The following is a 26,241-nucleotide window of genomic DNA, read 5'->3' on the forward strand; positions in this document are numbered from 1 at the left end:
TTGCTATATTGAAGATAGCAACTTCATATTTGGCATGCATGTGTATCTCATGGAGCTGCACATTTTGAGTGGTGAAAGGTCAAGGTCAAGATCATCCTTCAAGGTCAGACGTCAAATATATGTGGCCAAAATCGCTCATTTTATGAATACTTTTGCAATATTGAAGATAGCAACTTGATATTTGGCATGCATGTGTATCTCATGGAGCTGCACGTTATGAGTGGTAAAAGGTCAAGGTCATCCTTCAAGGTCAGAGGCCAAATATATGTGGCCAAAATCGCTCATTTTATGAATACTTTTGCAATATTGAAGATAGCAACTTGATATTTGGCATACATGTGTATCTCATGGAGCTGCACATTTTGAGTGGTGAAAGGTCAAGGTCAAGTTCATCCTTTAAGGTCAAATATATGGGTCAAAATTGCTCATGTAATGTCATTTCTGCAATATTGAAGCTAGCAATTTTATATTTGAAATGCGTGTGTATCTCAAGGAGCTGCAAATTTTGAGTGGTTTAGGGTCAAAGTCAAGGCCATCCTTCAAGGTCAAACGTCATATAGGGGGACATTGTGTTTCACAAACACATCTTGTTATCTTTAAGTCAAGTGTTCAATCTGAAGTTATTTTAAGAAACTGGGAATCCTTATGATAAAACTCCTAGTATTGTGTAAACGAAAGTAAAAATGCTACCGTTTAAAAAGTTAGTCTCGTGTAACTAATGCAATAGTGTTGATACGGATGTCCATGCATCTTTAACATTAAATACATACACGTTAAATGTTGTCTGAATTCGGTGCTTGAGCGCATTTCAATTCAATTATCGTTCTTAGTGTGTAAGTGAGTCTATTAGATTTTCACGACGATCTCAAGAACAAACGGATCGAACTCAGTTAGAAGCCACATCAAAACTACCAACTGTGCCTTTTATCAGGTTGGTACGTTATGATTATTTTACATGGAATATCATACCTTTCCTGTCGAGTACGCTGGCTGTAAAATAACTGTAAAAATGGCGCGCAAACTTACGTGCGTCCGTCAGATATTGTCTTTATCGTAAATCATAAATCCTGTATATAACTATATGTATATTATTGAGTCTTTTCGGTAGCCAAACTCATGTGTGTGTTTTTTAAAGTCTCTTCGGTGGTAACAATCCAAAGTTGGCCTATTAAAACTTTTTCCTTTTTTTATTTGTAAATATATCTCTGTAAGTAATAAAGCTATATTGTTAATTATTTACTCTCAAGATAATGTTGATATATAATGATATATCTTGAGACAAAAAATGCATCATCTTTCCAAGGATTTAATTTCTATCATCTATAGAGTATATATGTAAAAAAGATTTCACCTTGATACTGAAAATATTCTTGATCTTCAGTAGACCATTTCTTATTTAAAGTTGATGTCTATGTCAGCAAATATAGATTACTGTTAATTGACCATGTTTTTTTTTATTTTAAACTAATTGTAAATAAATTCATCAATGTAATAACCTATCAACGGCGCTTATCTTTGCAGCCTTCTTGGATATTTTGGGGACCCTTTGATGTTTCGCTTAGGTCTGGCTTATACAATATTGCAATACCTTATAAACAATCCCAGAACTCGATTACTCCCGGATTACCGCCCCTGAATACCCGCATGCGCCGCCATAACGGTTCTGAAAAACAATTCAAGGACCTATATGTTTGTATGGGTCCCTGAACAATAAAACGAGGTGACGCGATTTTATTAAATATATTTGAAGATGGTTTCTGTTACCGATACGATAATCATTTTTTTATTCAATATAAAAATGTAAACATCTGCATAAGCAATAACAAAATTATATCATGCAGCAATAATAATGTCAAAAACATATTTTACAAGATATGCAAGTTTTTACATATTTTTTTGACCTTGTGTTTTTCTTAAGATTTAAAAGTTGTAGGTTTGTGGGTTTTTTGCTTTGTTTGTTTGTGATAAATGGTTTTTTAATATATAATAATTAAAACTATAGATGTGTTGCATAAAGTGGGGTAGATACAAACTGCACAAAATGATGAACGTTTAATGTGTTTCAATTTTTATTCAAAAATATAAAGTGTATCGTTGTTGAGGGCTATTTCTTTTTCAATTTGGATCTTTAGTTTTAAATAATTTATAAAACAGTTCAAAGTAGGTGTTTGTTTTTGGCATTTCATGCTGAATATGAAATAATTCATTAATTTAATAATGTAGTTCACAGTGTTATTAATTTCTGGTATTTTAAAAGAATTTACACCAAAACTGATATTTAAGAGAGACAGTTTTACTTTAAATTGTTGTTTCTCTAGAAATGTTGTCAATTGGTTTCATAGAGTTTGAATTTGTTTACACTCCCAGAAAAGGTGTTCTATTGTTTCAATATGTTCGCTGCTTATATCACATAAATTTGTGTTGGATAGGTTGCACTTAAAAAGATATTTATTTTTAGCTATGATTCTATAGACATATTTATATTGAAAATTTGTGTTGGAAAAGTTGCACTTAAAAAGATATTTATTTTTAGCTATGATTCTATAGACATATTTATATTGAAAATTTCTCAGCGTGGTATCTATAGTTGTTTTATATGGCATGATATATATTTGTTTCCAATTAAATTCTTGTTCTCGAAGAAGGATTTGCCATTTATTTTGAATTTGGGAGTTTTCTGCAGTTTTTTAATATTTGTAGTGTGTAAAATATTTTGTTCGTTTTGTTTTGTTTTGCAAGTATGTTTTCTACGAATGATGTTTGCGTACATGGTGTGTTATTTGTATTGGTTATATATTTAATATGTATGGGTATGCTTTTGATTAATGTGTAATACATAAAGAAATTGCTTGAATATATCAAGAAGTCCTAATTTCTGTAATCGTACAATTGGTCGACATATTAAATGTTTCGGTCAAACAAATGTTTATAGAAAAACGTTTTATTGTTTGAAGTTATGTCTTTATTGTTCCATAAAATAGTTTTACTGTTGGTTTGGGTTTCTAGATTATGAGTAACATTACTCCATGCCGATAGAACACTAGAGAGAAAAATGTTTTCGTTTGCAATTGCATGTAAAATATTATTGCTGATGTTACATTAAAAAAGTAATGAATCACCATATTTTTTTTAGAATTTTCTGGTATAATAATTTCCATTTACTCGTATTGGTATTATCTAGGTACCTTTTAACCCAGCTGCATTTGATTGCATTCAAGTATGAGTCAATGTCCGTTAATTGGATATCTCCATTTTCTACAGATTAAATTAACTGAGTTCGTTTAATTTTATCAGGTAGTCCGTCCCATATGAAAGTAAATATTGATGATTTTATATCGTTGATAATATCATTTGGTGGATTTGGGAGAACTGTTAGTAAATAAATTAAATTAGGGAGTGCAAACGTTTTCAACGCTGTGTTTTTGCGATAAGTGTAAGTCTACGGTGTTGCCATGATTTAAAGTGGTTTTTAAATTTCTGTAATTTAGGCAGTATGTTTTGTTAGAACTGTTTCATTTTCATTATTTTTAAATGTAATTCCCAACGTGGTGGCTTCATCTGATGTCCAATTGAATTTCACTTCGTTTTAAATTACCTATTCGTAGCACAGTACATTTACTTTTGTTTAGTTTAAGACCTGATGTCATTCCGAAAAGGGTTAGCGACTCTATAAGTTATGGAATGAGTAACTGTTGTCATTTAAGATATAAGTTTCATCGTCAGCAAATAGGGACTGTTTAATTTCGTCGTCAGGTTCTAACGATATGCCATTTATATGATTATTTGATTAGATGTGATGTGATAGATACTCGATGCATAAAATAAATAGCGATGACGAAAGTGGACATCCTCGTCGAACCCCTCGTTTGATGTTAAAACTGTTTGAAAAGAAGCCATTGTTAATGATTATACTGTTCATATCGGTGTCACATAATCGCTTATTGTTCGCGGAGAACACACAGTAACAAACAAAGTTCATTTCTCATTTAATAGTGTGTAACTAATCGTTCGATTACACGTCATGCGCATATTGTCATAATGACGTGACTCGCATTAACTACATTTTGCTACATTGCGAATAGGGCAAGTCCGTCCCTTTCTCATAATGTCAATTTGTCCCTATAACGACGTGGAATGAAATACTCAACAACAACGCCATATGTGAATTCCAGTCCAATTAAATATCTAATATAATTCATATTTTCAAATATATAAATACAGTCTGACAACTACATGATTGGATCTTTCTCGATCCGTTCACCTCAAAATCTAAGCGCAGAGTGTCTCTATACAAAACATCTCGACATAAACCTAAAATGATAATATTCCTTATAACATATTTCATTGGTCAAAGCGTTTTACAGAACACTCGTTTATTTCTGATTGGCTTAGTCAATGAGTTTCCTTACTACTTGTTATAATTGCTGATTGGCTGACCGCTAAAGTATTATTCCAAAATGACACTCCCCGGGAACGGAGTAACCAAGATAATAAGGCACCACTGTAATCGTCTTACCAATGGATGCAAGAGATAATTTACTAAGATTAAGATCCCCGCTGCATTACTTTGTGTGTCTAGTGATAATAAGTCGCATAGTTCAATGGATGTAAGAAATAATTTAATCGGATTAGAATTCCCGTGGCATTAGTTTTGACCATTTTATCATTTGGACACCCCGTTAAACATACGTCGCTACGTAGCAGATTCATTCGTTTAGAATATCTTATCTGCGCTCTTTCAAATTGTTGATTAAGCCTACTTTAACAATGAATGTAAAGGTATGTCAGTGTTACTTGCAAGAGTTTTATAAAAAGTAATAATTTTCAAATGCTATAATCATGGCCAATATATCACAAATACTTATTATTCAATTTCCAAACTTCATTTATGTTTAAATTCTTATCACATTATTAATATTATCTGTAACTAAATTTCTATCATATTGTTATATTATATAACATAATATTTATGTTATATGAATAAACAATAACGGGGCTGTTGCATTACATCGGTATAGAACAGTTTGACTCATTGACTGAGACTTTCACCAAAGTTCATATTTTCTAAGCAAGAGAGCATAAATGAATGATCAAGTAAATCGAATGCCTTTTCAAAGTCTGCAAAGAATATTAGACCTGAATTATTTGAATTGTTGAAATAGTTTATGCATTCTTGTATAAGACGAACGTTTTCACCAATGTAACGTCCTATCATTGTTCAGTAAGCTTATCGGGCGCCAGTTTGACAAGGATTCTATGTTTTTTACGGGTTTCGGAATGAGTGATATTATACTTTGTTTTTGTAGCGCGGTTAAACTTCCGTTGTTAAATGAATAATTTAGTGAAGTAGTTAAATGTGTTTTAATATCCTTCCAATTGTTTTTATAAAACTCGATAGTTATACCATCAGATCCCGGACTTTTGTTATTTTGCATTTCTTTAAGAGCTTATCCACATTCATATTCAGTCAGTAATCCGTTACATAGTTGTTTTCCTCTTCACTTAAAGCATGATGTGTATTTTAAAAAAAAGGTGTTATTTTCGACATTCTTTCGTTTGTAGAGGTTTTCGAAAAATAGACGTTGTTCTTATAGTATTTGATTTCTGTTTTTTATATCTTTGCAATTTACTACTAGTTTGTGTACCGTTTTTTGTTCGCTTCTACGTTTTTCAATATTTGCAAAGTATTTTTTATTTTAAACATGCTGTGCCCGCGCTCGAAGTATTATGCCATTGAGGTGTGTATGATAGATTCCTTCTAATATTTGTTTTTTTAAGCAATGTGATTTTCAATGGCGGTGATTTCATTTGTGTTTGTTTCATGCAATTGTTGTTCAAGTGTTTCAATGATTTGTATGGTTTCTATTTTAAGTTTTCGTGTTTCTTTTTGTTTAAATGATGCGTATCTTATTGTTGTGTTACGTATATTACCTTTAATTATTTCCCAAAAGGTGTTGGGGTTTGCATCTTTGAAATCTTGAACTGTATTGGTTATTTTCTGTTTTATTTGCGTTTGGTATTATGTATCTAATTAGATGCTTTTATTAAGTTTAAAGTATCCTATGCCTCTTTCAGGTTGTATTTTATGCAGTTTAAGTTCAACTAGCGAGTGGTCAGTCATAAATCCTGGTTTTATGTTGCATCGTCAATAATATTGCAAAGTGACTCAGTTATTAAAAATAGTATAATCTGCAAAATATTGTTGGTTTTGTGTTTGAGTGACAGGTGAATTTGCTCCTATCGGATTAACTGTACGCTAGATGTCTATCAAAGTAAAGTTTTCAATTATGTTATTCAGAATGTTTCTTTTTTTCGAGCGAGTATAAAGGTTTCCATTCCTTTGATCTAATAATGGGTTGAGAACAATATTGAAATCTCCTCCGACTGTAATGGTTTTATCTCGGTTATTTATTATAAAGGATTGTAATGTTTCGTAAAATATGGATTCATCTATGTTAGGACCGTAGACGTTTATTAATGTTAACTGTGTTTCGTGTATTTTTATATCTATACTTGCTTGTCTACCAGTTATTATTTCGTTAAAGTTATCAACTGTGATCCCTATTTTTTTTTAATCAGAAAGGCGATGCCTTGTTTATTAGTATGTTGTCCACTGAGATAGATGTCTCCGTCCCATTCATCTTTTATGGTTTGTGCTAAAGTATGTGTCAAGTGACTTTCTTGTAGAAGACATATACTTTTTTTTCATCTAACCATTTGAAGATTTGTATGCGTTTTGTCTTACAGTACAAATTTTAATACACATATAAAAGGATGGTGGAATACATGATAAATCTTAGAGTGCCTGTCCAGTATGTTTTTATTATATAGAAAAGGTCAATGAAAGTTTTGGTATTCGATGCAAAAGTGATGTGTATGTATAAATATAGTAAACAATTACTAAACATTTCATCGAGACATATACAATGGAATAAATGGAAAGAAAAAAAATAAGAAAAAAACATCTAAAATAAACAAAATCAATAAACAATTGAAACAAAGAGATGCAAAAATGGATAAAGGCTTACGGTGATGGTATGTGGGTGTTAAAAAGTAATGATATATCTGTCCAATTTACTATTTATATATCTTCGACGAGAATGAATTATATAAAACGTTTTACATATGATGTTATGCTTCATTGGATGTATATGTATTTGACTATCCAATATACAAAAAAAGAAACGTTCATGATCCTGGCATCAAATTTATGTATGTATAATATATATTTTAGACATATGTATATTGTATATGTATATATATTTATTAATTACATTTCTCGTTGCCTGAACTATTATGTACATTAGCATGATACAAATCTAGTTCAAAACAATCAGGAGAAGGCTAGTTATAAGTGCTAAAAATTATTTACAGAGCAGAGCAGAAAATAAGAGTTTGACTTGTAAACCATAATGACAAATATATTATTTATATATGCATTGTATATAAATCAATATATGAATTTACATTCTTTACGCAATGGAAAAATATATTAACCGGGAAAGAACATATATTATCAGAGTCCGAAAACAAATTGTCCTATTTTTTCACGTTAAGTATTACCACTATTACTTAGATGATAAAGCTACGGCAATATTTTCCCAATTTTTACACTATTTACCGATAAGATTATTTAAATACAAATTTGCTGAAGTATGTTCATGTTGATTCTAGCATTCATGTTGGTTACTGATATAGATGTAGACTCTCCGTTATATATAATTCCCTTCAAAATGAAGACATATCTTCAGAGAAACTGTTTTCATAAAAATAACAAAAACAAATACAGCATCAAAGCCTCTGAAGAAAAAATCTCTTTCGAAAAACGAAACATAAGAGATCGTTTCAACGGCCATAGTATAATATATTGATCAATGCGTTTTATTGTGTTTATATGTGAATGTATAACTATACATACTCTATGCACAGGAAAAATAATTTATGGTTGTTGAAAAGGTTTATTGCAAAGTAAATTTTGCTTAGAGTTGTAAAGTGCGACCACGTTTGTTGATTGGATACAAAAATACGTGTATTATGCTGTATTACACTATACGTAAGCCACGATAAAGATGACCTATAGATAATAAGACAATACATTGGCTTTTAACAAAAACATCTGTTTCAAAAAGGAGCAACAAATATTGTTTTAAGTGCTTGAATGTCAAATTAATTTGATGAACTTATCCATTAAATATTTTTTTTTATAAATTATGCTTCAATATCTAATTTATTAACGCAAATGGATTTAAGTAATATATACTTATATATTAGAGCTAAGAAATATCATTTTACTTAGAAGGAAAACAGCAAAAAAAATCTATGTATATGGCTGTTTTCATATGCTAGTAATCTTCCAATGATTAAAAAGGTGCTTAGATAATAACAAAAAGTTGCAAAAATTTATAAATGTCAAATGAATACATATGTGTGTAAGTGATAAGACATGCCATTATCATATCAAGATGATGTATGCTTACAAAACAAACAAAAACACACAACGACGTTAGCCATAGGCTAAGCGTATCATTAAATCTATTATTGCAACAGTGATGTTGCCATATCATATTTTCAATGAGTTTTTGTTTTATTGTACTAGCATTGCAAACACAACAGTACGTGCGAGGCAATAGCCTGAGGCAATTGCATTCCGTAATTAACGAACAAAAACATCACTTATTGCGTTCGTGTTTTAATAGTTTATTTTAAATCTAAACTTTATAGTGAAAATTTAAGAAAGAAATTGATACGTTTACGGAATGTAGCAACATTATTGTGACTATTTAAGTTTACGTATGGTTTATATGTGTCATGTTGAGCATTTTTATTGTAAATTTAGATTATATTAAGAAAATAAAGTAAAGCAAGCAATCAGTTAAGTTAATATTGAAAACAAGACAAAACAGATTGTTCAGGCTACCGACTTTGATTCTAACATTTAAAAGGTATTTAAATAATAAAAATAAAAATACAGTTATGGGCAAAAGCAGATATGCACTTGTCAATACAAAAAAATGCCATGAATATCCCCTAGACTAGTTAGATCTCTCTTTTTACCTCCCTTAAATGTAGCCATGTATCTAGGCCATCCATGATATCTGTTTTGGACTCACAAAGCTGGATCCAAAAAAAGCGTTATCTTTAAAGTAAATTGACCGTGATGACTCTGACTGTATTGTGTCTGCGTATCCTACACGGGGTTGGTTCTCGTGGGATACAGCTTGGGTTCAAGGTATTTTGTATTGGCCCTTTGGAGCAGATCCTTTAAGCTGAATCGTAAAAACTGTGAGGTAGAGAATTCCGGTTTGCCAATCTACATTTGATATGATAACCCCTGTTGATGGCTTCTGGTATGTACATGCATTTGATGTTAAATCATAAGTATATACTACTTATTATAAAATATAACTCACAAGCTTTTGCCTTACAATTGTTCAACTCTGTTAAACAACGGACAGGATATGAATGATTTCAACACGTTGTTTGAACCACAAACATGTTAAAGATTACATTTTGCACAATTTTGGGAATATAATATATAAGAGGTACATTGGTCAAGAACGATCACACAATGTGATCGACTAAACAAATGAAAATAAATGTCAAAATAAAGTACTAAGTATCTTATTTCATAATGAGTAAAGTAATTCTTGTTCCCAACATGTATTTAATTCACAAACAATCTTTTAACTTGATAAATACTTTAACGTGAAATAACTTTATTTGGGATTGACAACGTGCATATATTTAGAAAGACAATTTTCGAAGTACACATTTTGTTGTGTTCGTAACGATAATGGGTCCAACATGTACAACATAAGTGTGATATATTTGTGTATTATTATTTTATGTATTGTACGGTTAAATAAAACTGACGCAAATATATCTGGGTTTTTCAGACAATATGCATTCAGTTAAATTACCTTAACACAATAATTCTCATTGAAGAGTATGTTTCTTATTTCCATGCAAGCTAAACATTTTAAATCACATAATTGCTTTGTTCTAAATTATTACAAGGTCGTCGACAGAGATGCTACTTTTATGCTTCCTAACTAACATCATAGTCTTATTTCAGACATAATAATCTTACTCAAAAATGTCAAACACAACGCCAAAACATCAAGAATCGAGAAGGACGTCTACGCGAGGAGTTTCTAACGACATTTACCTTTTGTATGATGAGTTGGACACTAACCTTGTTATGCCCTTCGCAGAGCACTTCAGGCCCTTTTACACAGTGTTTGATCCACATACAGACGGTGCTCAAAGTAGGTTGCAGGCTAAAAAAAAGCATTGATTTAACGAAATTAAATTATTTATAACAACAAAATATACCACAAACTGTATTGCAAAATCAATTAGACGAAAGTATTAATCACGTTTTGCCATAATGTTGAAGAATTTGTTAAGTGTTTTATTTTACACGTGAAAGGTTTTCTACAAAGTCATATATTTGTCGCTGGTAGTATCGTGTTTAAAAATCGTATTTGTTCTAGCACGTTCTTGTAATAATCATTGTATATGCGCAGTACCAGCGCAAAAGCAAATGTAACTTTACATATTTTGCGGCCATTCGACTTGTTTAAGGCGTGAGAATATCATCAATCTCGAAACACATAAGTCCAACGACTCCTTGTGTGATTTTAACTCTGCGTCTAAAATGCTGGTCTATGTATTTGAACCAATATTGAAATAATATAAATGAATCGTTATTACAATAGATAAAATGTATTTTTTTCGTCACATATTTTGAAAGTACTTGCGTCATTTATACTTAGTGTCTTTCTTCAGATGAACCTGAACACCGCTCATGGTTGGATAGAGGAATCTACAGATCCAAGATGACGGTCGTTTTCTTATCGAAACAGTCTCAAAAGAATTCTGAATGCGAGTTTCAGCTTGCTCATGCGATTAAAAGTCTCACAAAAACAAAGTACATGCATAGAATCGTTGTTGTCATGGTTGAATTCTGTAAAATTCCAAAGAACTTGGGTCATTTCAAAATCGTGTATGCTTTTCAAAATGATGTATTCGAACGCAACGTTCACCAATTAAGGGAAGCTATCAAAATAGGTAAGCCTGTAATTCGCAATACAAGACGTAATGTCAAAGAATTGTATACTGAACATTACCTGAAAAATAGTTGATTCAAATATGAAGTAATCATGTCTAAGAATTTGAACTACGTAATGAAAATAGTGAAATATACAATAACATGCGAGTTATTAATATATTATGATAGAATTTTGTTCACAACTATCTTCAATATAAAAAAAAATCCTGAAAAATAATGATCGCTACAAAATACTTGTAGTAATTTAAAAATAAGAACAGTAATATATATACTACATCGTTGCTCAAATTGCTATTTAAGAATGTATATATACTATAAAATATGTATTATATATTTAACATGTATTGATTGCACATACAGTGTGTTTTGATTTTGTTTCTCTGTATCCAGCACCTCGTGAGACGTTTACGCGACTCGATGTTTCCTGGAAAAATCATCCCAACGTCCTACAAACGGTGGTTGGTACACCGAAGCTGCAGCCCCTGACGCAGGAAATACCAATCAAGATTTCCCTGTTGGATATTATCAGGAATCCTCGGAAAGTAATTGATGTTCTTAATAACTTTTATGTTCGGTGTAATAAACAAGGATGTTCATTCAGATGTCGCGGGGAAAATCTCAAAGAGGCACATGAACACATCAGATCATGTAAATACGAATTGGTGCAATGTAGATACTGTAAGCAAAGTGTGTCTCGTAAGAACATTATGAAACACGAACTGAGAAAATGCCGACGTCGCAGCGTGACATGTCCAAACAAAGGATGTGCCTTTTTGGGGTGTTACGCTGACCATGAGTCTCATAATACGTCTTGCGAGTATCGGATGCAAAAATGTCTTAACAATTGCTACGGATGCAAATCCGTTTACCCATTGAAAGATATTATAAAACACACACAAGTTTGTGATTATGAGAAGTGCATCTGTACTGTTTGCAGCAAAGAGCTGTTTAAAATTGATTTAGAAAGACACAACTGCACAAACACTTGTGAACATGAAGCCGAATCAAAATCATTGAATACTGTGCTTATGCTAAAAAGTTATAATTTTGAACCCACACGTTTATGTGAGGTCCACGACAAAGCAAGCCCTTGCAGCTCGGATCTGCTGGAACAAACTATGGCAAAACCTGAAAAAGAAAGTTCAAAAGTCGCATCCACATCCAGGTAACTATTCCTTGTTAAATTAAAATTGTAAAAGTATTATATGAATGTTTCGATCTGTTAAAGTGAATTGATAATATGTAACAATATATCAAACGTCCTGTCATTGCGAATATTAAAACACCGCCAAAGTTATGTTAATCATTTTAGGCATTTGTTGCGGTTTTGTCACAATGCTGCGTGTGATGCAAACAAAACGGTGAAAACATGTGTACCCCAAATTCCCATCATGAACTCTGTTCCCGATGCCACTTGTTCTGTCAAGAGCATTGGAGACGATGACAATTGCCGAATGGTAAGAATTCTATGCTATCAAAACTGTCATAATTTATCTAAGCAGTTAGATCCATTAATTACATAAGCAAATTTGACTGTGTGTAAATGCATTAATTAAAATAAGCTTAACACAGTTTAAAGAATGCAACGTGTGTACGTTTCCAAGTATTTGTGTGCAAATTATACAGTTTAAACATGTTTTATTGTAAATTTAGAAATAATTTTAATTTTACAGATCTCGTCCGATACGACTGATCAAACAACAAAGATAGACGGTGAGAAATAGCATTCGCTTAAATCACTCAGACAAAATACCAATTTAGCACTTTTGTCAGTCAATTAACGACAGTTCCGACCCGTTGCAACGATTGCGTTCACAAAAGTAAAACACACACAAAAGATTTTATACTTCTTGTATAATTAAAATAAGCTTAACACAGTTTAAAGAATGCAACGTGTGTACGTTTCCAAGTATTTGTGTGCAAATTATACAGTTTAAACATGTTTTATTGTAAATTTAGAAATAATTTTAATTATTTTAATAATTTTAATAATTTTTCCTTGGAAAAGGAATTTATTAATATGTTCGCAGATATAAATTTAAGTACAAACGCAAAATTCATAAGTTCCTTACTTTAATCTCGTGAAAGTCGGCAAAGCGAATGAAACATAGTTTTATTAACTATATCAACTGCATACAGTAAATGATCAGACATATTCAGACATATTCATTATTGTTCATTATTGTTCAAACATATGTTGTTGTTTTTCTTTCGAACAGTAACCGGGATATCCAACAGCTTTATGAATTGTAGAAGGCAAACTAACAGCAACGGAACATACGACAGCACACGATACTTATTGAAGACAAATAGTGGAATAATGACAAGCGAACGACGCCGGATATTTAACGCATTAGGCGAAGATTCTTTTGAACCTCCCAAGTCGTTCTGTAGCTTTTCAGAACATTATTGGTTAAACAATTAAATATTTGTTAACGGCCTAAATAAAACGAAATTATACTAATTTTTGCATTAAAAAACAATCGATCTCCAGAAGTGCCATTAATTGTCAACGAATGTGTAACTCTTGATTGATCATACTAGAGTCATAAGTATTTTTTTTTTCAAAATTTTGTTTTTGTACTAAGCATGTTATTTTGAACGGGATCATAAAGCTAATATTGAAGAGAAACGTAGAATAATATTTGTTTTATATCAAACTGCTGCAAACTTTAATGTTGATTCGGTGATAATCGTTTCCCACAAAAACTTTGTATTGATTTCGTTATTGTCATTTGCTCGTATAGTGTCTGTAAAATATTTGAATTATTACCAGCAGTTGCAGTAGAGGTAGTAGTACTGTTGGTTGTGGTGGTGAAGGTGTTCATGTTGTTTTGTTGTTGCTGCTTTTGGTTTTTCAATGTTGATGTTTATAGTGAATATTTGACATTACGAAACCAAGTTATTTTGAAACATACATGAACATCGCAGTTGAATACGTCGTTTATTTTGTATTAAAACTTAAAAAGGGAATATATAGCGATACCAAGAACATGGAAGTTTTCTCAATTATTTCAATTTTTAACAGAGAGTATTGGAGTCTGTCATAATTTTAGCAATTAAGATAGTGGTTTCTATTCTTTTAATATTCAGTGCAATAAATCATCTGTTTTAATAATTATTACCGGGTACTGCATCGTTTAAGTCTAAATCAAATAGACTTATGCAATGATGCATCTTCAGTGGTGTAAACTTGTAGTGTATGTGTGTGTGCATATAAGTGTGATATAGTATTCCTGATTGCGTGATGCCTGCGCTTGTTCATAAAAGTTATTGTAAAATTACATGTTAACAAAACGGCGTTTAAATTTTCTTTGGCCTGCCTCTATATATAGAACAATCAAATGTTATCTGATGGTATTTTTTTGCTCTTAACACAATGCGTTTTAAGCTGCCCGAGTTTATTAAAACAAAATTCGTTAAAAGGATAATAATTCACCAGTATTAAATTATAGAATTCAATGCTAAATATTTATTAATTTCAAACTTGTATTTGCGTTGTGTTTTAATTTAGCTGATGTCATTATAATTACTTTAACACTGTATGCAATCTTATAGTGCATTATTTTATTGTATCACTATATTGTTGCATTCTGCGTAATGCCTTTACATTATTATATTTGTAAGTGTATCTTTTCGTAAGTTATCATCGTCATGTTGACGCTTACTTTAGTCATTTGCAAACACTTACTGTAACCCAGTATACAATTGTATATTGCATTTTTTGTAGCATTATATTGCTGCATTCTGCGAAATGCTTTCACATTATTATATTTGCATGTGTATCTTTTCGTAATATATCATCTTATGTTGACCTTACTATAGTCATTTGCAGGCACTTTGTATTGCTATGTTCACGTGTATTATCTATAATTGTAATGGTTCCCATTTTTATTGTCAATCCTTGGTGACTATTCATGTGCTTATTTATACACCAAACACAGCTTCAAATATCATGAAAATGATACCAAACTTATCACCATCCTCTATCGTTTTCTTCTTTCCTTTTCTATCTTCTTATCTCTCTCATACCTCAAGCTCCTTTTCGAAGCAGTTCTGTAGCAAAAGGCGTTTTCAAATCTTTTCGTCATCCCTGTCGCATTATTGCACTATTGTCAAATGCAACCAACGTATTATGTCAGCGTTTCTGGCTTATCTTGTATTTCTTGGAGCATGATTTCTCTCTGATAAATTTCGACCAGGAACCCTCAAGTTCGAATCTTTTACCATGAAACTGTTAGTATGAACTCACATTATACACAAAAATGATGAGCATTTAAACCTTTATCTCAAACATCATACACAAAACCACACACACTAAACCCTATGTACTAAACGCCATGCATGAAACCCTATGCATGAAACCCTATGCATGAAACACCATGCATGAAACCATAGGTATCAAACCCTATGCACGAAACACCATGCATGAAACCATAGGTATCAAACCCTATGCACGAAACGCCATGCATGAAACCCTATGCAAGAAACCATATGCATGAAACACCATGCATGAAACCATAGGTATCAAACCCTATGCACGAAACACCATGCATGAAACCATAGGTATCAAACCCTATGCACGAAACACCATGCATGAAACCGTATGCATGAAACCCTATGCATGAAACCATATGCATTAAACTCTATGCATGAAACAAGGGCAAAAGACAGGTTCCTTAATTTCACACACTGACTGAAAAGACTTCTAATAATGAAGTTCTTGTTAAGACGGTGTCTCAATGACCCAAGTCTTACTACCGAACCACGGGTTTGAAGCCCAGGCTCTCCTAAATGCTGCACGTATCGCAATGATCCGTACAGACACTATAACCAGGATTCCCTTTGTATCAGCCAATAATGTTAAAATAATTCCCCTTCTTTCCGTAATGTGTGTTTTAGTGTATATGTAGTCTTCATGATGTTAACCAGGCGTCAGCTACGTTCAGGGAGAGAGAAATGACTGTCGACCCGCGCTTATATACCCCGAGAATTACTGGGCGATTCCATTATACGGGTCAAGTCTATTTAGACTGAACAGGGAGATCAACTTTCTGGATGCTAATTGTGTAATTAAATCAACATTCCCTATGTATAAACGTCGATTGGCATGTGAATTACTGTTACAATCAATCTAGACATATTTTGAAAAGAATTTTATATAATTAAATAGCATTTCTAGTATTTTATTTGTCCTAGATCCATTTATAAACAAACGAGCAGTCAGTTACTACTTCGCATGATTTATCACCTAAAACAGAATAACAACTGTAACGAATGGTATGATGATAATAAAATATGAATAATTACACTTACGACTAGATTCTTTGCCCCTAGGTCCATCTAAAGTATGTTTTATTTGCAAGAAAAATCTCTATTTCGTCCGAATTCTATGTCAGTTATAACTTATATAATGGATTTACGACAATGGTTTACGACAATCAATTTCCGGATTTGGGGTTACAAGCCACCAAGAAAACAGTGAAGTCACTGGCAGCGTTTTCGCTACAATATTATTATGTCGTACATTAAACAGAGACCAGTAAACGCTGTCATGGTTGCATATAGATCACCAGCTATGTTCTCACTATTCATACACTTGTTATACGCATGCCAATTATGGCTTTATGTAACAAGCCTTTTTTCACTACAAATTAATGTACGCATGTGTACAAATATATCTCTGATTATTGAACACCCATGCAAACATGTCCTGATAGGAAAAAACATACATACTGACATTATTTTTCTCAACTCGCTCCTAAATGGTTTCTTGTGTGTCGTTCTATGTTGTTGGATCTCTTTAGTCTAAATGCGATCAGGTGATATTCATCCAAACCCAGGACCTACTTTGTTTGATCAATCTGTTGATACAGATGCAAGCAGTTCCTCTTCCACTCTTTATTCCTCATCTGCAAGTCATATAAGTTTTGTTCATTACAATATACAAAGTCTAATGCAAAAAATAGATCTTCTTTACACAGGTTTACGCTACTTTGATGTAATTGGGTTTACTGAAACATGGCTAAATAGCTCTATCCCATCTTCTGACCTCCTTTTTGACGGCTTCCACCAACCGATTCGTAAAGATCGCCCATCAGATTCTCATGGTGGCGTAGCTATTTATGTTAATGAAAGTATTGTTTTCAAACGCAGATACGATCTTGAAGTAAAAAATGTAGAATGCATATGGATTGAAGTTTTTCCCTCAAAACATAAATCCATTCTTTTTGGCGTGTTTTATAGACCGCCTAGTGCGGATAGGCCATATATGCTTTCCACTGAAGATTCTATAGGGCTAGCCAGAGATACACAAATAAATGATATTATTATAACAGGTGATTTTAACATTAATGTTCTGGCAGACTCGTCGGCACAAAAATAAATGATTTATGTCAACAACATGACTTAACGCAACTTATTGACGAACCAACACAGTTTACTGAACACACATCGTCTATTATTGACTTAATTTTTGTAAGCAATCAGAATAGTGTACTTATTTCTCGAACAGGCTAACCCTTTTTAGATCAAACTGTTCGGTACCACTGACCGGTTTTTATTACATTAAAATTTACAAAACCCAGATGTAAAACGTTTTATCGACACATCTGGCGTTACGATATTGGAGATTTTCCAAAACTACGGCAATCAATGACGGATACTAATTGGGGTCTTCTTAAATGCGAAAATGTAGATATCTATGCAGAAAATATTACTTAAACAGTATTACACATTTCAAGCACATGTATTCCAAACAAAAATGTTTGTATCCGTTCTCTTTATATTCCATGGATAAATAATAACATAAAGAATAACATAAAGAAAACGGAAACGCTTATACCATACAGCAAAACAATCCAATAGTGATATACACTGGTCTAATTTCCGTCATGTAAGGAACGAGGATGTATTACTTTTACGCAATTCGAAATTAGAATATTTTAACAATATTTCAGAGAAACTAAAGTCTTCCGACCTTTGCGCCAAAGACTGGTGGAAAACTCTTCAAACATTTATTCCTACGAAATCAAATAACACTATTCCACCTCTTTACGATGACGAAACTAATAACTTTGTAGTGGATGACATTAGCAAAGCTGATATGCTAAACCAGTACATTGCTAGCCAGTGTTCAATTGATGAAAGCAACCACGAACTTCCAACTATGCACCATACAAACGTTAACAGTCTTCAGTCTATCCATGTAACACAGGAGGAGATCATTGACTCAATTAAATGTCTTAAGATAGGAAAAGCGACCGGTCCTGATGAAATAGATAATCGTATCCTCAAAGAGGAAATGCATCAATCAAGTTACCCTTTGTGTGATTTGTTTAACTCTTGTCTTATTTCTTGCAAAATGCCTTCTTGTTGGAAAATCGCAAATGTGTGTCCGATTTTCAAAAAAGGCGACCCATCCTTAACGTCTAATTATCGACCCATATCATTTCTTAACACTATCGAGAAGGTCTTTGAGAGGATATTACATAAACACATATTTAACTTTCTTCGTTCGAACTCATTCTTTGCACCAACTCAATCTGGATTTTGCCAGGTGACTCGACTGTCAATCAGCAAACTTATATTTATAACACATTTTGCAGAGCCTTAGACAATGGCCTTGAGGTCAGTGTTGTATTTTTTGATATTAGTAAAGCTTTCGATAAAGTATGGCACAAAGGTGTATTATTCAAACTACAACAAGCAGGAATTCGAGGAAATCTATTATCTTTTCTGTCTTATTATCTTTCTGGTCGTAAACAAAAAGTAATATTACCGGGAGCGCATTCAACCCCTATCGAAATTCTCGCCGGTGTCCTTCAAGGCTCTATTCTAGGGCCACATATGTTTCTAGTGTATATTAACGACATTATCGCCGACATACAAGCACACATTCATTTGTTCGCTGATGATACCAGCCTATTCATGGTAGTAAATTCGCCAAACGAAACTGCAGCCGTACTGCAGTCAGACATTGATAAAATATCTAACTGGGCTGACAAATGGTTGGTATGTTTTAACCCATCAAAATCCGAATCAATGCTTTTATCCCGCAAAATAAATAAACCACCCCATCCCCATTGACTATGCAGAACGTTAATATACCCACTGTTGATGTCCATAAACATTTAGGTATCTTTTTATCAAATGACTGTACTTGGCATGCGCATATATATTTCAGAAAGGAAAAGGCATGGACACGAATTTATTAGTATATAATGCGTAAATTAAAAATAATGCTTGATAGAAAGACTCTCGAGAAAATATGTTTCGTTTATAAGACCAATCCTGGAGTACTCAGACGCTGTATTCGATAAATGTACGCAATATGAAAAAGATGAACTTGACAAAATCCAAAACGAAGCAGCGCGAATAGCATCTGGATGCACGCGCTTAGTCTCACTAGAGGATCTGAATAATGAGCTAGGATGGGAAACTATCAGTCAACAAAGACGCAAACATAAATTAATGTTAATGTATAAAATGCACTCTAGCAATGTACCAAACTACTTACAATCTCTTTTACCCGCAACAGTTGGATCGCGTAGCAATTACTCATTAAGAAATGCGTCTAATCTCCAAACAATTCAAGCACGAACATCACTGTATTCGAATTCGTTCTCACCATCAACTGTATCTGAATGGAATAATCTCTCCGATGACGTAAAAAACGCTGAATCGATCTATTCCTTCAAAAGGTTTGTTAACACAGATCGACCGATTCCAAATCCATTATTTTCCTACGGAGAAAGACGCCCTCAAATGTTACACACGCGCCTAAGAACAAAATGTAGCGCCTCAAATGACCATCTCTTCAGACGCAATATTATTTCCTCTCCGCTATGTATATGCGGACTTCACGAAACGACGTCACATTATTTTCTTGAATGCACTCGGTATGAACATATTCGCGGTGAACTTATAAACTCAATATCCATGTATTCCTTTCCCTGCATTGAAACTATTTTATATGGAGACACCACTCGTGACTACTTAATCAATACTAAAATAGCTGATGCAGTTCATAAATTTATTACCAAGAGTAAGCGATTTGATTCGTCATTTGCTACAGAATGACTCTTAATCCCTTTTTCTCCCCTTTCACTCAACAAGCCTTTATAAACCTCTCTTTTTCTTCCCAAACCTCTGATAATATCTTTCCTACATTGCTCACATGTCAATCCGTTTTCTGTGTTTTCACACATTAGAATCTCTAAACACGGAGTTTCTCTTTCTTTTACCATTATGTTATTATTGTTTAAATTGTTTACATCCAATTATGTCCGTTTGACAACATGAAACTATTATTGTATAGGGAGTAGAACTCTATAAGACCGTGTCTTTCGTTCCTATCCGATTCGAACATGAACGTATTATAAACATTGTTGTAATTCTATGTAAACAAATGTGCATTGTTTGAAATAAATATTTTTTTTAATAAATCATCTGTTTTAAGGACCTAACTTGTGGAAGATTGTGTCGAATGTTTTCGTGCCCAACGCCGAAAACATCTTCCATTGATATTCTCCTCGCTTGTTTGGTGTCCCTTCTGATGTTTGTACAAATATGTTGAATATTTTTTCAGTTTATACTACAGTTTTTGAAGTGTGTCTTCTAGCCATGACGTGTGGGTATTGGCCTTGGTTTGTATACAAAGCAGTTAAATGGTTTCTGTATTAAAAGTATATCTGGTATTATATCTATCCAATCATAATTATGATATTAATCGAAAGAATAATATAGTTCAAGGGGATATTCGTTAAGAATCCGTCTGTTTCTGCGATGCTTTATGTTTTATCTACAAACGTTATAGTTTAGACAACAGGAAAACGTTTCTAGATAACTAACGTTTATACTAATAATTGAAACAATATATTGAGTTCAGTAAGTATTTACAGTTTACAGTTTTCGTCACGGTTTGTATGTTGAGATAAATGTTTTGAGAACTAATAATATCAATATTAAAACAAACAAACAAATTAAAAAGGCTAAACAAAACTACGGAGTAAAGACAACAATACATTATTGATTAAATAGTCCATAGTTTTTCTCAAGTGTAAAGCTTTTTAAGTTTACGGCGGTTAAGTTTATTATTTATATATTCGACATACTAAGAAATTTGTTTTATAACGTACTTCGTGTGTCGGGCTTATAATAAATCATATAGTTCATGATTTGTAGGCAGGTTTTCAATACATTCTTATTTTATTCATAGACCCTATTGGAAGACAAATAATCTAGTGTTATAGTGCTAATGAAACTAAACCTATTGCCGCAGGTTAGACTTTCATCATTTAAACCTTTTTCACCAATATTTCAAATTATTTTGTTATATGTTTCAAGAACATTTTTTGTGTATTTGCATATATATGGCTTGTTAGTTTTTTGTTTGTTTGTTGTTTTCGTGTTGTTATTGTTTTTTGTAGGTTTTTTTTTTGCTTTTCTCTGTTCACTTTTAGCAATTTAAAAGTACCAATTAAACAATTGATCACTACACAAACAAATGTAATTTTAATTTATGTCGGTCATATCCTTTGGTATATATAAACTTTCATTTAATTTCAAAATGATGTAGCATATACATTAGTGTATAATACTCAATACATTAAATATATTTAAAATAAAAATGTACAACCCATTTCTGTTTCGTTATGTCAATCACAAACGTGTGTTTCAAAATTTATTTGCTTCATAGCTACACCACTCCGCGATCATTGACCAGGTAATTACCAGTCCATGAATGCTTATGGTACCACTGGAAGAATACTTCGACGGTGTACAATTCCAAAATAACTACCGTGATATTATGAATTATCTGACAGATGACACATTGATTTTAGTTTAAATGTCCTGTCAATTCACTGATTTAATTCGATGAAGCAAATGTGGCTTCAAACCTTTGTAAATGAATTTGTTGTTTTAATGCTTAGCTCAAAAACGTTCAAGTAAGTTCAAATACATTAATTGATGCTAACTCAGGGGGCTTTGCGATCAAAAAGAACTATAGACAATACTCTACGTCATCATCACAATCATCAAAACATTGTTTTATTACCTCAATATATATAGTAATGATACAAATTAATATTCACTTAATAAACATAACTCAAACCGAATTATACGAAAATAATTGATATAATTTCTTCTTTAACATGTATATTTTCACAATAAAATCTATTAAACATAAAAAACAAACATGTATGTTTACTGATGTTGCTAGGTCACGTAATCTTAATAACACAAAATGAATCATTAATTGTTCATAATTATATCTTTTTGCACAAGCTGATTATAAATGAGTTAAATTGCTCTGGCTGCCACCATATTTCAAAACGTAGAAATGAATAAAAATGGTGCGCGACAATTATGCGAATGCACTGCAAGATGAGACAGATAAACAACGCCTACCAAAAACCACATGTTAATATCTCTGTTCAGACCATCGTCATTTTTAAGCAGTAGGGCGAAGGCAGATAATATTTCTACTAACTGTTTATTTAAGTCCTCAGACCAATTTCTGTTTTAGGTTTCGTAGCCTCCTTGTACGTTCGTACGACCACTATCCATACTATCTTGCTGATTGTAGGATATATAGCAGCCTATGGGTGAAATAAACATTATCTTCATTCTATTTATTTAAATCAAATATCGGTAAAATGAAGAAATAATACAATCTGATAGTTATAAAAAAAAAGTATAAACCTTTTAGAATATTATGTTTTCTTGACCCTTTTAATGCGACACAAAAGATGACCTGCCTTCTTTATTGGCGGCGGCTTACCCTCAAATTGAGACGTCATTTGAGAAGACGCATGTGTTCTATCATTACAATGCACTTTTTTAAATGTTTAAATAAAATCGTTTTTCTTTTAAAACGACTATCTGTATTCTAATTGACGACACATTTCTTTACCGAATCAGAATTGAAACCGGGCTCTTAAAGGCTTTGTTAGTATTAAACGTAAGGTATCGATTACACACGTAACACACGCTTTATTATTTTTACTATTTGGAATATTAATTATAAACAGAACAGAACAGAAAGTTTATTTACGACAGCTCATCTTCAAAGATAAAAAGATAAAAAATAATATTGCATAGTTGTGTTCATAATCAGAGTGTTTTTTTCCTCGCTTATTTAAATACAATGCATATCTCAATTCATGAATCTATCCCTATTTGTAACAATCCCTTTTGATATATATATATATATATATATATATATATATATATATATATATATATATATATATATATATATAATATAATATAATAGTAATAAGGTTAAAGCGGAAAATGCCGCCTCGGATAAGCCTGTGCGGATTGCACATTCTTATCTGGGAGCACCTTTTACGAACATGTATTTAGCTCGGTTTTCCCATAGCTGATTACAATTAAGCACTCTTTATTTCTATGCCTGAATATAATATACGAGTAAATATTCGACATTTCTCTTTTTGTGAGGCCAAATTCACATTTTGAATACTCATCATATTTACTCTTAATTATATACGATACGCGTTTAATCTTAAACATTCCGAGGTATTCATTTAACTATATAGCTTCGTCAAAATGGTCAAAGCCACTAGCTGTGTTTTAGTCTCGACCATGTATTTACATTTTTGAAAAAACATACACATTCTTTAAAGATTCAAATAGGTGACGATTATGAGCGGTTATTACCCTATTAAAACACTAAAGACAATGCCAAAAATATCTACATCGGAAGAAACCTATGTCGCATAGTTGAGAGCAAAAGCTATATGGAAACAACAGCGGCTGCAGTTCTACAAAGAGATGCGAGCCGCGTCGTGAGACAGCACTACTATACACGGTCAACGAAGCGGTCTCGTCAGGATCTATCCGGTCCGCTATGAAGTCACACAATTGTTGGTAGTTTTATTAACTTACATCATGAGTCCTCATCAGAGTATACAGAAGCAAAGGCATGCCTGGAGCTGCTATGTTCGGATATGTCCTAATGAGCAAGACGTAGTTCACAGGAGTCGTGTTCTAAGAAAACTGGGCTTAATGCATGTGCGTAAAGTTTCGTCCCAGATTAGCCTGTGCAGTCCGCACAGGCTAATCAGGGACGACGCTTTCCGCTTGTATGACATTTTCGTTTAAATGAAGTCTCTTCTTAGCAAAAATTAAATTAAGGCGGAAAGTGTCGTCCCTGACTAGCCTGGGTAGACTGCACAGGCTAATTTGGGACGACACTTTACGCACATGCATTATGCCCAGTTTTCTCAGAACGCGACTCGTATATTAGCGCATAATGACTCGTTTGTAATCAAGTTTCAGACACGTTTGGATAAAACCTGATATCTTGTGAGTGCTAACCTAATCATTAATGCGCCTGACTGTGCATGCATGATTGAAATTAATTATAATAATCAGCCATGCGTCCAATGTTTTAAACGCAGTCCGGACTAAGCAATACGTTGTACAAATCTCATGTACAGTAAATCAAAGCAAGAAAGTATATTTGAATGTGCTTGTTTATCACACATTAAAAATATATATTTATATGTTATAAAGAAAAAAACTAAATATTAATATGCTGTCAATATGTAAGTTAATAATTGTAACAGCTCCTCCTTCAATCGGTGGTGAAAGATTTAACCCATTTATGCGTAGTGGACTCTCCTATCCTTCTAAATAAGATTAATTTATTTCCAAAATTAAGGATGTTTAGTAACTTATTTCTATATTTATAATATTTCTCACAGAAATTCCTTTAAGTAAACAGCGCAGACCCTGATGAGACGCCGCATCATGCTGCGTCTCATCTGGGTCAACGCTGTTTGCCAAGGCCTTTTTTTCTAAACGATAGAGTGCAAAACTGTTCTATCTATCAAGCCTTTTCATTAGAGAAAAAAATGTTTCATACTGAACACGCAGTAAAACAGTGTTAAAAAGACGCGGTAATGATTCCAATGTTCTTATGGTATGCTCAAATCAACCAATCGACTTAATGAAATGTATTCACTCGTGTCTAGCCGCGGGAAATTTAATTTGAATTTTATTAGACACATACATGTCAGGTAAGGTCAAAAGTGACGTTAAACAGCTATGCCGAAAAATTGTAGCATTAGTTATTATTACCTGATGTCTTATATAAATGATAATTAATTATTTTTTTTGCTATTTCCTCGTAGAAAAAGAAATTTGCAATGTTTTAAACTGTTACTGGTGAATATCGAACTGTTGACCGGTCAACAGTTTGAAAAGGCCTCAAGTGTAGTAGTAGTAGTAGTAGTAGTAGTAGTAGTAGTAGTAGTAGTAGTAGTAGTAGTAGTAGTAGTAGTAGTAGTAGTAGTAGTAGTAGTAGTAGTAGTAGTAGTAGTAGAAGTAGTAGTAGTAGTAGTAGTAGTAGTAGTAGTAGTAGTAGTAGTAGTAGTAGTAGTAGTAGAGTAGTAGTAGTAGTAGTAGTAGTAGTAGTAGTAGTAGTAGTAGTAGTAGTAGTAGTAGTAGTAGTAGTAGTAGTAGTAGTAGTAGTAGTAGTAGTAGTAGTAGTAGTAGTAGTAGAAGTAGTAGTAGTAGTAGTGGTAGTAGTAGTAGTAGTAGTAGTAGTAGTAGTAGTAGTAGTAGTAGTAGTAGTAGTAGTAGTAGTAGTAGTAGTAGTAGTAGTAGTAGTAGTAGTAGTAGTAGTAGTAGTAGTAGTAGTAGTAGTAGTAGTAGTAGAAGTAGTAGTAGTAGTAGTAGTAGTAGTAGTAGTGGTAGTAGTAGTATTAGAAGTAGTATTAGAAGTAGTAGTAGTATTAGAAGTAGCAGTAGTAGTAGTAGTAGTAGTAGTAGTAGTAGTAGTAGTAGTAGTAGTAGTAGTAGTAGTAGTAGTAGTAGTAGTAGTAGTAGTAGTAGTAGTAGTAGTAGTAGTAGTAGTAGTAGTAGTAGTAGTAGTAGTAGTAGTAGTAGTAGTAGTAGTAACAGCAGCAACAACAAAAACAGCAGCAGTAGTAGTAGCAGTAATAGTAGTACTTAAAGTAGTATGTTATGTTATATCAGAGCCTTGCCTGCTTTGACCAGCTATATATATTCGTACAGAATATTAACACATGTTACGCAAAATTTTTATTGGCTGACTAACTCCGGATCTCGAGATAGCGAAAATGCACTCTGCCTTTATTTACTGCACCACTCTTTTTTTAATTGTACGCCGC

The 26,241-nt window shown here is 32.7% G+C and overlaps 2 protein-coding genes across 5 annotated transcripts in view; both read left to right on the forward strand.

Moving 5' to 3' along the window:
- The window catches only part of LOC127843937 (zygote arrest protein 1-like), a 78,159-nt gene that overhangs the window by 11,653 nt on the left and 40,265 nt on the right, over positions 1 to 26,241 (forward strand). The gene's annotated exons all lie outside the window — the stretch shown is intronic.
- On the forward strand, positions 649 to 16,383 carry LOC127843933 (uncharacterized). Of its 4 annotated transcripts, XM_052373835.1 has the most exons (8): positions 654 to 931; positions 10,076 to 10,268; positions 10,792 to 11,073; positions 11,465 to 12,239; positions 12,387 to 12,531; positions 12,748 to 12,787; positions 13,294 to 15,472; positions 15,599 to 16,383. In XM_052373835.1, exons 2-7 carry the CDS (start codon positions 10,097 to 10,099, stop codon positions 13,497 to 13,499), a joined length of 1,620 nt encoding a protein of 539 aa, XP_052229795.1. In that variant the 5' UTR covers positions 654 to 931; positions 10,076 to 10,096; the 3' UTR covers positions 13,500 to 15,472; positions 15,599 to 16,383. The 4 variants fall into 4 exon arrangements, with proteins under 4 accessions (XP_052229796.1, XP_052229795.1, XP_052229794.1 ...); XM_052373836.1 differs by having other exon boundaries at positions 649 to 931; positions 12,748 to 12,894; positions 13,294 to 16,383; XM_052373834.1 differs by having other exon boundaries at positions 654 to 935; positions 13,294 to 16,383.

This window comes from Dreissena polymorpha, chromosome 9 (genome assembly GCF_020536995.1).
Source record: "Dreissena polymorpha isolate Duluth1 chromosome 9, UMN_Dpol_1.0, whole genome shotgun sequence".
In the NCBI taxonomy this organism is placed as follows: domain Eukaryota; kingdom Metazoa; phylum Mollusca; class Bivalvia; order Myida; family Dreissenidae; genus Dreissena; species Dreissena polymorpha.